Below are 13,371 nucleotides of genomic sequence, written 5' to 3'. Positions count from 1 at the left end.
CCTGCTGGCTAGAAACGGAAAGAGTTGCCCGCCTCCTTCGATTTTCGCCTTCGATGTTTTCGGGTTGAATTTTAGTTCTGTATTCCCCAAGAAATGGAGTTAAGACAGTAAAAAACGATTAAGAAATGACAGTTTTGAAGGTAATTTTAATGGTACTTTATTCTTATAAGTTTGTGTTGAAATAACAGCAGAATGTTCAACGATAAGCTTTCAAAAAAATCGTCTGCATGACCAGGCTTGCCTTCTCAGACTAAAGAAGGGAAAAGAATTGCATCGGTGAAATGGACGAATGGACGACTCCTACCAATATGTGTCCCAGAATAAAGGCTGGTGGATTTGAGATGAACTTTGCAACATAATAATTAATATTCAAAAGGTTGTTTATTCAATCAGAGGTTTTTACAGTTTTAGTTATTAATTCAGCCAGAAGTCAGGACAACGATGACGTGGGAATTGCCAGATCAAAGACATTTTAAACCTGTCACTAGTGTCAGGAATAAAAGTATAGGCCTATATTTATTTCAGGATTTTATTTATACAATAATATTGGTCTACAGATTTGATAAACAATGTTAATAAATAATGGAATCCCTACAGAAAAAAATGAAAATAGACCTTTAATTTTTCAAATAGGACAAGCTGTCAAAATTGATTTTAAGAAATAAATTTATCTGAGATGAGTGAAAGTGAAAGTTTATTATTTATTTTTTTAGCTTTTTACTTTCTAGTGCTGATTTTATAGATCCAAAAATAAACCACAGATTGAATCATTCATTTAACATAAAAAAAAGCATGTAAAATTTATCTTTGAAAAGGGCAGTATTATATATAAATTTGTTCAATATAATTTGGTAACTATGGACTCACTAAGGGATTGTTGACATGATTGAAGTGTTGTTTTAATCAATTATTGAATTAACCCATAATCCTGTTAGCAGTAAGAGTTAATAAAACTGCTTTCATTTCAGCTGCAAAATCAGGGTCATGGGAAATATGGGGCAAACTGCCAAAACCAGAAAGTGTGACCCAAGGAAAAGTTGTGAAGTGATTACATAATATCAGATCATGTCATTGTAATTAATGTTTGACATGTAACATTTTTTTTTATTGACCATGAATATTTCTAACATCTTTATAGGAATAAGAGTTTCACAGTCAATTTGATAACATGAAGAAGGAGGTATGGCTATAATTTCAAAGACAAGTCAATTAATAGAATTTTATTTGCACTTTTTTTATTTGCTTTGTTTATAATTTTTTTCACATTGTTATTTTAGAATTTTCACTATTAAAACCCCTAATGCCAACATTTATGCACCTGTTTAAAAATATTTTATAAAGTAAAATTAGACATACATATAGGCTACACATGTAGGTTTACTAAAATTCAAATATATTCATTTCATACAGTAACTTAATTTAACTTCATCTATATTGACTGCATCTTCAATTGGTGGACTGGTGTATCTGTTGAAAATCATTTGTAGTGATTTAGAATAAAGTGTATGAAAGACTTCAGTGAAGACCCAGAAAAAGGTTGGGTCAGTAGCTTAAGCTGTACTGCATAATTAATCAATAGCATAAACAAAATATTATAATGATTTTTCACGATACATGACATACATGTAATATATAGCATAATCTGACATCGACTAAAGTTTGGCATGTTTCTTAGCCATTTTTCGGCGGTATAATTTAATTGAAAAATGAAAATCAATTTCAAATCAGTAAAGGTTACTTCAGAATATTGAACTTTATAGCCAATGGATTATACGGAAAGAGTTATTTTCAAGAGAATGTGTGCCAGTCAGGTGACCATGATAATGTGCAAATGTATGTCGATGCTTCCTTCTTTCGATAAAGGAAAGATTAATGATAAATGATTATATTTTTCTTTTATGCATTGTGCATAAAAGCAAGAAAATGTGTTTGCACTGACTTTTTGATTTTGGGTGCCCAAAAGCCAAGACTTGCACAGATTGTAAGCAGATCGTTATTTTTGTGGTTCTGTTAAAATGTTACATACAGTATAAACAGGCCCGTAGCCAGCTTACTGGCTGTGGAGGGGCAGTGTAGTTTTTAGGGGGCACACCCGGCACAGTCTACAGTAGGTATTTCAGAGCTATGGTCGGGGACATTTTTTCAGGGGTGCATTGCCCCCCCCCCCCCCGGCTGGATACGGGCCTGAGTATAAATACCAGAATTAAGATTACAGAAATAAGCTTAGTGTTAAGAATGAGTTTTATAAATCTTGGATGTTTATATGTATTTTGTATCTTTCTATATAGGCACCTTAATCCACTAGTGATGTAAATGTCATCTCTAACAAATCATGGTTGTCAAAGCTATCTTATTGATTTGTTTTAGTTTTATATAGAAAATAGATTACAGGTCTGGTTTCTTCTAGTTTGTATGCAATTATGACTGCTTTTGGCTCATTTATCATAGATTTAGTAAAGTATATTTGTAACAATTTTAATTTTGAATTACATGAAAGTAATCTACATGTATAATCTAACAGACAGCTCTATTGATAACCTGTTTGTTTTCAACACCTTCCTACATGTACCAGTATATTAATTTCCATTAAATGTAGCCTGCCTGTAATTAATCTTTCCTTTATATAATGATAATTTATTGAATCTATTACAAATATACCAGGGATTTTATGTTAATAGAACTGTGTTATGGATTTATCTTCTTATGCGATACATTTAATAAATTCTAAATTAACACAATTTGCGTTTCCCTATCTATGTGTATGGCACTCAGTGTCATATGGGAGTGCTTTAAAGTAGCTAAGTCTCTAACTCAATATCATCCAAAGTCTTCGACATTGAAAACACAAATTATTTGTCAATTTAAATCAACATTGATGTGATATTACAGGGAAAATATGGGCTTCTGATATCCAATATATAAGACAAAATAAACATTTTACCATTGGTGCACGAATCGTGTGCCATAATGTGTTTCAGCGCTATTTGTAACAAGGTACTCGAAGAACGATTCTAGACATATTCCTATTCCAGAAGTCATGTCAAACGGTGACGCCATATTCTTTTCTGGATAGCATGCACACTAAATACTATCAGTGTAGACTGGAATAACCAGACGCTACAGATTTCCACTCGATTGAGACTTCTGGCGTATTTCGCAAAACATAATTAGTAGAAATTACAGTAAAAACAGAAACGATTGAATGTAAATCAGTTTATATACATTCATATTACATTATTATATTCGTTGCAACCCATCTGTGTCAATTTCTAGATCCCAAATATTAGTGATTTAGCTTCTTTAATACATGCTTTCATTTATGTTCATTTACTTCTTACTGTGTTGTATTTTTGCTGTTTTGTATTTATCATATCCTTTAAAAAATTTATTTTTTTAAAAATAAATTTATCATTCAGATATTTTGCTAACATATTTGAGCTAACAATGAACGTGATTTAGTATTTTGAGTACCAATACAATTAAAATTGGTAGAACATTTCAAGGATCATAGAAGATTAGACAAAAAATGCAACTGTCAAGACAAAATTCCCCTCCTCTTGATGCACATGTAACCATAGAATAAAAAATACCATTTTATTAGTCTCCAATTTTATCAAGCAAATGGTACAATTATGAAAAGTAATGGGACATTTACAACAATAACACCAATTTGACATACTGTAGTTCATGATTATCAATTGTATTCCATAGAATTGTATCCTGTAAATTTTAAAAAAAAGTATTTGTATTGCACAACAATTTAATCTTCATTTAGAGCATACCCTAGTTGCCAGAGAATGTTCTCATTATGGATTGTTAATGATAATAATAGTAACTAAATAACCAAGTTTTCAATTTGGATTTAAAAACTGACACAGAATCACATTGTTTGATATGATTTGGAAATGTAAACTTAAAACACATTTCTTTTTTGTTTTCCTGATTTAAAAACTGACACAGAATCACATTGTTTGATATGATTTGGAACTGTAAACTTAAAACACATTTCTTTTTTGTTTTTCTGATTTAAAAACTGACACAGATTCACATTGTTTGACATGATCTGGAATTCTAAACCTAAAACACATTCCTGATTTTGTTCCAGAAAAAAAACAAGGACAAAACTGTATTCATGGTTTGAATCTGATGAAAAAAATTGTGATATGTTGATTTTAAAAAGAATGTTGGTATTATCAATAAAACTTATGTAGTTGTGTGCAGTTAATCTGCTTGTTTCAGTTCACCTTTTAATCACAGAAATACTAAGAACTCTTGGTACATGTCCATACAAGTTATTCTGGTTTGCCCACAAACCACATGAAATTAGCTTTTATTTCAAATGAGATTTCCCAAGAGAGTTGGAGTAAAATGTGAACAAATGTTTCAATTGTCATAGGCTGACTGTAATGTATAATTTAGATACTCTGTGTAGAATTTAAGTTACCTTAGTTTTGAACAATGTATTATAAATTCTAAGAAATACTACTACTGATTTCTTTTGTTGTTCAACAAAGTATATTTTCATGGAGTGGGGGTGGGTTTCATGGGGGATGTCAAATAAAAAGAAAATGGAGACATTGAAGCGTGTAAAAATTCTATAAGGACTGATTTGACTCTTGAGTAACTAGTAATTGATTGATTGCCTTTCATTGGTTAGGACTGAAGAAGTGTTCAGTATTCTTATTATTCTCATACCTATTGTTTTCGGATAGAAATTCCATAAAATCTCAGCAAATCGATATAACAATGGGAATTAATTTCTAGAGCTGTAATACATCAATTAATCATATTTTAGCCGTATGTTAATGTATCCATTAGAGGTCCAGTAATCAAGCTGAAAATTGAAAATATCTTTTGGTGTATCCACATACCGGGATACATATGTGATTTAAATTTTGATACATGAAGTTAATATGGAAGTTGACATCGAATATTCTGAAAGGAGCAGTCCCAGATTTCACAGTGTAGACGGTGATAAAAGTGTGAGTTTCAGTATGCAAATCAAACAACAGAATGTGAGGAAATAGCTAGATCCCTTCTCAGAAAGTTTCAACTTAAAAGGCTGATCGTTTGACTTGCTTAACAGAGTTGCCTAACTCATTAAAAGAATTCAATTGTATTTTGAGTGACTTGATAACATGTCAATCATTTATCACTCACTATAGTCTAAGCAAGAATATGTATGAAGACATGTAGGTTCTTGGTCATAGCATGGCAATTCACTAGGAACTATTGCCTACAGCATATGGCAACTGACAGTTTGTATTTATATGAAAAAAGTAATGTAGGGCTTTGATACTTGTATAGGTTTCTAAGAGCCTTTCACACAGAATACATTATAATTGTGGGTGCACAACTGGTTGAATATGATATCTTGAATTGTGTACAATGAAATTTGATCTAATTTATCTGTTTCTACATGTAAGAGGGTAAAGCCAACAGTAATTAGTGTGACTGATAATAAGAGTCTTCACATATAGATAGATCAATAAATGTATTATTAAAATAAATAAAATAGTCATGCTATATGTATCATGGTAAATTCCTCAAAAGGTACTTCATTATGTAGTTGAGAAATGTCAACACTGCCATACTCTTTAAATATTTATATCATTTTACAGTGGACACTCATGTTATTATCAATAACAATTGAAAAGATTAAACTAATTTTGGTTTTAAGACAAATTATGCACAAAGATAAAACTATCTACCCTCATGGTAATAAAATAAAATCAATAAATCTTTCATTAACTTTTTTTTGGACTTGTCTGTTAAAAGTACTGTTACTCGACAACTACTACAGACCACCTTCTAGTTATTTGTTAAGGACATATGAATAGCTAGTGAAAGAGCCTATTATCGAACCATAAATACCTGAGCTTGACTGTCGTGCTGATTTTTACCTACACACATTAGCATTGATCTCTTTCGGCGGTAGCAATCATTTCTAAAGGTGAACAGATTGGATTTAATACAAAATGTAAACTTAGATTAGGATTATCAGGATTAGTATTAGGTAATAACGTTTCTTGTAATTTGTAGAGTTAATTTTGGGGATTCAAAATAAATTTGATATAAGTAAAATTTTGCTGTGGTAAATGATAAAGACATTTGAAAATTTAAGAAACTTACTATATGTCTACATAGCCATAGATTATGTATGTACATACATGTCTATATTTGAAGTAGGTAGTAGTACTGTATACTAAATAATTTTATGTTATGGACATAATGTTAGAAATATTTTTAATCTTTGTCAGATTTATTTACCAACAATCCTTAAAATCATGATTGTCAATGTGATTAATCGATTACCTCCATTGAAGGTCAATAGATATTACATACATGCACTGTAGTGTTTACGCACATATAGAAAACTTATTGTTATTCTTCAAATTGTTTCATTAATAAAATACAGAATACTAAAATAATAATTGCTCTAGACAATGAAATCTTGGAGCCAACATTTAGTTGATTATACTAGCCGTTTCACTGTGTATTGTAAAATATCTGGTAATAATATATCACGGTTATAGGAGTGCCTATTATATTAAACATTGTCATATTTATTATTTGTAAAATATTCTTCTAGTGACTATGAAAGGACTTTATTAGAAAGGTAATATATGAATAGCCGTTAAGAGTCATTGTACAACTAATGTTTGCTTTTTACCACCTTGATAAGACGAGACCGCATTAAACTCATATAAGTACAGGTAACAACATGAAACTGTCATTAAATTGTTCCTAGATACAATATTTAACTTACAATATAAATGGTTTTTATTTCGACAATATAAATATATATTTATTACTAGAAATAATCAGACTAGTCAATTGAGATAAGAATACTTCGACATTGTATTTTTGCAGACTTATTTTAGTGTGTAATTATTCTCTGTCTAATTTAGCCACTATTACATACTACCGCAGCCTGTGCAACGTTCTGTGCATGATTGGCCTGTTGGTTAATTTATTAAATACAAAGAAATCGTTTGTACTAAGAACTAAGATTGTATTATTACAACTTGATGAAATAAAAGATATCTTGTATTTCATTCTTTTGAGGATTGTGGTCTCCAATCAAAAAATAAGTTGGGTTTTATCAGTCCTTCACGTTTATAAAATTGTGCGGGAGCCATAAAAAGCTCACCTTAAACATGAAGGACTGGTTTAATCAGTTTAAGGTGCCATATAAGCTTATTTTAATCTATTACTTTATAAATCTGTTTTATAAAATTATTAGGATAGATTAAAGGGGCTAAACCTCTTTGATTTAGGTCAAAATAAATTATTAAACTGGGTTGATTTTGTTGTGTTTTTCACTAAATAAAGTTTCATTTTTGGCCAAGTTGACACCTAAACTCGAGGTCTCAACACAAACATATAACAAATAAACAAGTAAGTTAATTTTATTTTTGACCTACATCAATTGAAATAGAAAGGGACAATTTTAATAGAAAATGTTCCCATTTTCTTGCATTTCATATGTATTTCTTTGGGCGACATTTATGGACATTAAAATGAAACACAATTAATATTTTAATGAAAGCCACTCTTCGTTGTGATGTTTGATGGAGAGGATAGTAATTGTGTTCCATATTATGTTATATGTTTATTTCATAAAGTATTGTTGAAGGCAAGCAAGACAAAATAGAATCTAATTTATTGAATTTTTCAGCCATGCCGATAAACAGTAAGCAGATGGTTTACTAATGATGCAAAGAATGTAGGAGTTCTCTCCATGGTATAAATTTAGGTTTACTTCATTGTTGTATTGATTTTCTGTTTTAAATGATTGCAGTATTTTTAAAAATTTATTTTTTTATTTTAGGTGTATTTGAACTGGGTGAATTCAATATTACAAGAAGTTGGTAAAAAAATAAATGGTATACCAGATATACAAGAAGGAAAAGTACTATGTGAATTGATACATATTGTAGCTCCTACATGTGGTATTTATGATGAACTTGAGGTATATTTATTTAATTATAACATATTTACTTCAGATGATCTTTCTCTATGTTCTACTACACTCAATCATCTGTTTATATAACCAAATTAATCATCAAGATCTTCAATATTTAACAATTTAACAAAGTCTTGAATACCAGTAACCAAATATGTTGAGATCTGGAGGGCTATTCCTTGTCAGCAAAATGAGGAGGCAGGCTGTGAAACATACAGATCTCTTTTCTTCAGCAATTAGCTCTCAGGACATTTTTGTTGTTATGAATAGGCCTAAATGTTGCATAAATAGGCCTTCATGTCACAAGTTTAAATTCTCTAAGTATGAAGGAATTAAAGCCCTCTTCATAGTAAATTAATACATATAACTGGATGGCTGTAATGTAGTGCACTCTCAAATATTTGAATATTAGCATTCCAATAATTTACATGCCTATTTAGGGTATTTGTTATTTAAAGTCAGTTAAAAGATGCATTATGTAAGAATTCTATAAAAAACTGACGGTTCTCGCTATAATAATAGTTTTAAAAAAAAAGTACAGAAAAGGGTATATATTGAAAATTTCAGTCAAATTACTTCATTCTGAGTGGAGTTAACGCTGTTTGAAGAAAAGTGTACTCTCGATTGTCATTGCTACTGTTGTTACGATAATAAACAAAGCCACGATTATCCATTATTATAGGCCCACATTTTCATGTGGACGTATAATGTCTTCAACCATGTCCGCCCCTTTGTTCATATTTTGTTTGTGGATACTCTAGAGGTTGCAATTTTTATCCAATTTTGGTGAAACTTGAAATATAGGTTTATATCCCAAAGATCTGGGTTCCTTTCGATATTGTCTGACTATTGTTTTGCACCACAACTGCATGGATTATGGCCGGTGATTGTACGAAAAATCACGTTTTTAGTTTGTGGACACTCTAAAGGTCAAAATTTTTATCTGATTTTGATGAAACTTAAAATGTATGTTTATAACCCACAAATCTCGGTTCCTTTTGATATTGGCAGACATCGAACCATATCTTTGTAGATGATTATACAAAAGATCGTGTTTTTAGCTTGTGGAACTTATAGATATCACAAATATTACTGGTATTTGATTTTAAAAACTGTTCAAATATATCACTGTTATACCTTCATTACGGTTGAGTTCGAATTTCATGAAAATCGGACGGAGACTCTGACAAAATGGTCCCTCCCCTTTATTTAAATTTTATAATACCAAGGTTTTGGATCCTATAGAGACAATTTGTATCCGATTTTGATGAAACTTAAAACATGATTATATCCCCAAAATCTAGGTTCCATTCAATATTGACGCATGTCGGACTATAACATTCTGGATAAATGACTCCTGATTGTCTGAAAAATCGCTATACATCTCGCATGGGAACAGCTTGTTTAATTAAATTATTAACTTGCGATCTTGTTTAAATCCGTTGAAAATCTCAACCATCCAATGTTCTAGAGAGTTGATTATAGGCTTGGCATGTGAATAAATGTCAAATTAATAATTAAGGATTTATATAAAATTTGAGGCCAAATGAAAGATGTGCAATAGGCAGATTTAGCTCTTACTTAATACATCTTTAAAAGACTAATGGAATTTGATCAGTTTATTGTTTAGAAATAAGAGTTATTAAATATATTGATTCTTTGAAATTACCTAATATTCAAAAATAAAGAGATAGGTAAGAAAAATATGTTGAATTTTGCGCCAATAATGGACCTTTTGAGTTGAATGGATATAATGACAGAATACACATGTGTTTGCTAGAAAGATGAGCATTTGATGTGACCACTAGATGGCTGTTTGTGCTTCCATTTTTATATAAAATTTGTGATATGTAGTTATTAGCATAACATATTGTAACTTGTGTCTATACATATTGAGTAGATGAATTGTTTCATTGTTATGTAGAGGATATAAGGAATTAGATATTGTGTTGTATAGACTAGAGAGAGGGGGATCAATTGTAATATTATATACAGAGTATGTAAATGTCCTAGTAATTTATATATAATCTATCTTATAATAATACCCTAGTCTTTACAACCGATCAATATCACATACAGTTACTAGGTTTATATCATAGGTTAGTCTTCATAATTGTACATAATATTGTTACCAAACAATAGCATGTACTGTATCTCAACAGAAAGATCAGTTGACTTCATCAGTTCAACCCTCACCCCACCCCTATAAATAATCAAGCCTATTAAAGCTACAATTTCATATTTTCTAATTAAGTCAAAATATAATTATTTCTATGTCTTTTGCTCAATAGGTTGTCAACTCACTATTATACGATCATAGGTTATCTTTCTCACACTTAAAAAATCTTCACACTGGAAATAATAACACAATTACCTCCCTTGTTTTCCTATTCCCCACCATGGAATAGCTATCTTCAAACGTTTGAATTTGAAGTTGAAAATGATATTTTTGCCAATTTCTCAACTGGCAATAGTGAATTATAGGATTAATAGGATTATTCTTTAACAAGGTAGGACTGTTTATAGATACCATCCATTTTAGGGCTTTATTTTAATACATTTTAAAAATACAACTTAAAAATATGAAATTGTAACTTTAAATGTTAATATTCATTATATGTCTTGGATGCTGTTGAATTAATATAATACATTGGAATCATGAAATGCGTTTTCCCTGAGTAGTGATGCAGTTATATTAGGGTGGGACGATTTACCCAATACTACCCAATACCACCCCAATACTACCTCAATATCACCACATACTACCCAATACTACAACATAATGATGTAAAATAGACATATCATTTGATTTTTTTTCAAAAATAGAGAGTTATATAGCGGGAAATGTACTTCAAATGCGATACCGATGTCTGGCTGTTCCATTTGTCTCCCTATACCACCCCAAACAAGCCAATAATAACCCAATACTACCAAATACTCATCAAATACTACCCAATATGATTAAATAACAACCTAATATTGTCAAATAAGAACTGCAACGAATATTCGATATTTTGCAGAAAATTGAAATGTTTACCCAGTTATCTCCCTTTACAACCAGTAAATAGATTTTAGATTGCTACTCGGTTTAATCATGGACCTTATAAGGTCCATGGTTTAATCATCTTCTTTGGCTTTGCAGTTGGTTTCCAAGACGACAAACTTAAAATAAGAAAAACAAGTATGGTACATTGTACCATATTTTATTCCCAAAATGACCCATCTGTCTCTTACCACTTGATAGGGTCATCTGTCATACAAGGTGGGTATTGCACATGTTTTTTTTCAGTGTGTAATTCTCGACACTTCTCAGTTCTCAGTTCATTTGCGACCTGTTACTGCTCTATCAGTTTCTTTGATAATATAAATAAACCAGAATTTGATTACCCAATCAAAAATCTTAACCCCATTGATTAATTGTGGAATGTATATATACGAGTAATAAACATGTGCATTGTAATAAACATGCGCAATTTCGTTAATTTTAAAATAAAACATCGTCCTTTAAGTATATATGCAATAACTTAATTGTTAACATGAAAAAATAAATATAAACATATGCATATGTGGGAGGAAACTGGTGACCGTGTCTATTCATTTAGGTGGTAATGACATCACCGCGACATCGTCACCTGTGGATATATACTGTAGAATACTTAGAAATTGTTCAATAGTGACAATATTAGAAGAATCAATGGGGGATTTTTAAAGGCGTCTGGTTTGGAACCGGAATCATTTAAAAGACAAAGAAGACACGTAAATAAGTCATTAAAAGACAGATGTAAAGATAAATTCGTGTGTTTTCCTGACATATTATACCCCAATGATTTTTTACAGGACCGCGTGCACTTGTAGACAGCGTGTTATCATACTAAAATCACCAGGATGAAGAAATAATTATAGTAAAAGAAGACTTTTGAGTAGGCCATGAGACCGTTAAATGAACATTTTTAAATCAACCTCTAAAATACTGTTTTATTTGGATGTTTGGCTGTTTATTTTATCAACTGATTTTATTTTAATGGATTTTTAAATCTTGGTTAACTTCTTTTAAAACTCTTTTAATTTTATGTTATGTTATATATTGATATGCTTTTAACGTGTAATATTGTATGAATACACTATAGCGGAGGCATCTTTAATAACTTGTTTTCCTTATTTTAACTTTGTCGTCTTGGAAACAAACTGCACTACAAAGTCCAACAAGATGATTAATCTGAGTAGCAATCTAAAATCTATTTGTTGGTTTTAAAGGGAGATAACTGCATAAATATTTCAATTTTCTATAAATTATCGAATATTCGTTGGAATTATTATACTGATGTGCTGCTAATTGACGACATTAGGTTTGTATTTTATAATATTGGGTAGTATTTAGTAGTATTTGATATGTATTTGGTAGTATTGGGTTATTATTTGCTTGATTTGGGTGATATAGGGAGGCAAATGGAATAGGCAGACATCGGTAATCACATTTGAAGTATATTTCCCACGATATATCTCACTATTTTAAAAAAAAATCAATTAATATGCTCATTTGGCACCATTATGTTGATGTATTGGGTAGTATGTGGTGATATAGGAGTGGTATTCGGGTAGTATTGGGTAAATCGTCTTGCCGGTTATATTATAAGCAGCAAAAGAAACTTCAGGTTGGTTTGTTACTCTGACTAGACGCATTGCATAAAACTTGCCAAATGTTTTTATTGTATATTTGTGACCACATCTCCAACTTTACCTGAGCAATAAGGCTCCTTCCCAAACACAGAATTGAACCCAGGAAATGTTATTAAAAACGCATCCAGACTTTTGAGAGATGGTAATGTGTTCTCCATGATTTTCACCGAGACCAGCCCTATAAAATGCACCCCATACCTGGTTGAATCATTCACACTACAACAACGTCAGTAGCATGCCACGACTCACGACAGCTCAGAGGAACCAGGCGCTTGGAGGACTTGACACTGGCCACACTGCCCAAGCCATTGCCAATCACTTCCAGATCAATGTTCAACCATCTACAGGCTTCAGCAACGCTTTCCCGCCACCAACACCACGGATGATTGCCCCCGAACTGGTAGACCAAGGGTTACCTAAAGGCGACAAGATTGCCATGTTGTGCGACACCACGTGCAGAATCCCGTCACACAGGCATCTGAGACAGCACGTCAGACATTGGGAACACACGGAAGACCCATCAGTACTGATACAGTGCGCCAACATCCATTGCCGTAGACCTTACCGTGGAATGATCCTTGCCATCGACGTGAACGTCTACAGTTTGCCCAACAGCACCAGAATAGGCGACACAGGCAATGGAGAACTGTTTTGTGCGTCGGTATTGCGTATCAACTGCAGATGGCAGGACCAGAATATGCTGATGTGGCCAGTGTTATTCTGAC

At 31.6% G+C, this 13,371-nt stretch overlaps 1 protein-coding gene across 5 annotated transcripts in view; it reads left to right on the top strand.

The window, feature by feature from the left end:
* Positions 1–3: 3 nt before the first annotated feature.
* Positions 4–13,371, top strand: part of LOC126812593 (uncharacterized) — a 32,572-nt gene continuing 19,204 nt past the window's right edge. For 2 of the 5 annotated variants that reach the window (XM_050539056.2, XM_050539060.2), the window contains exons 1-2: positions 6–140; positions 7,835–7,975. In XM_050539056.2, coding sequence (XP_050395013.1) covers positions 126–140; positions 7,835–7,975 — 156 coding nt within the window. In that variant the 5' untranslated portion in view covers positions 6–125. Of the gene's footprint in view, positions 141–280; positions 377–1,138; positions 1,181–5,866; positions 6,017–7,834; positions 7,976–13,371 lie in introns of those variants that run through there. The other 3 variants (XM_050539057.1, XM_050539058.2, XM_050539061.2) reach the window with 3 other exon arrangements.

The sequence above is a fragment of the Patella vulgata genome, chromosome 2 (assembly GCF_932274485.2).
Source record: "Patella vulgata chromosome 2, xgPatVulg1.2, whole genome shotgun sequence".
Taxonomy (NCBI): Eukaryota; Metazoa; Mollusca; class Gastropoda; family Patellidae; genus Patella; species Patella vulgata.
Note: the sequence above shows the minus strand (reverse complement) of the source record. Positions and strands in the feature narration are given on the sequence as shown.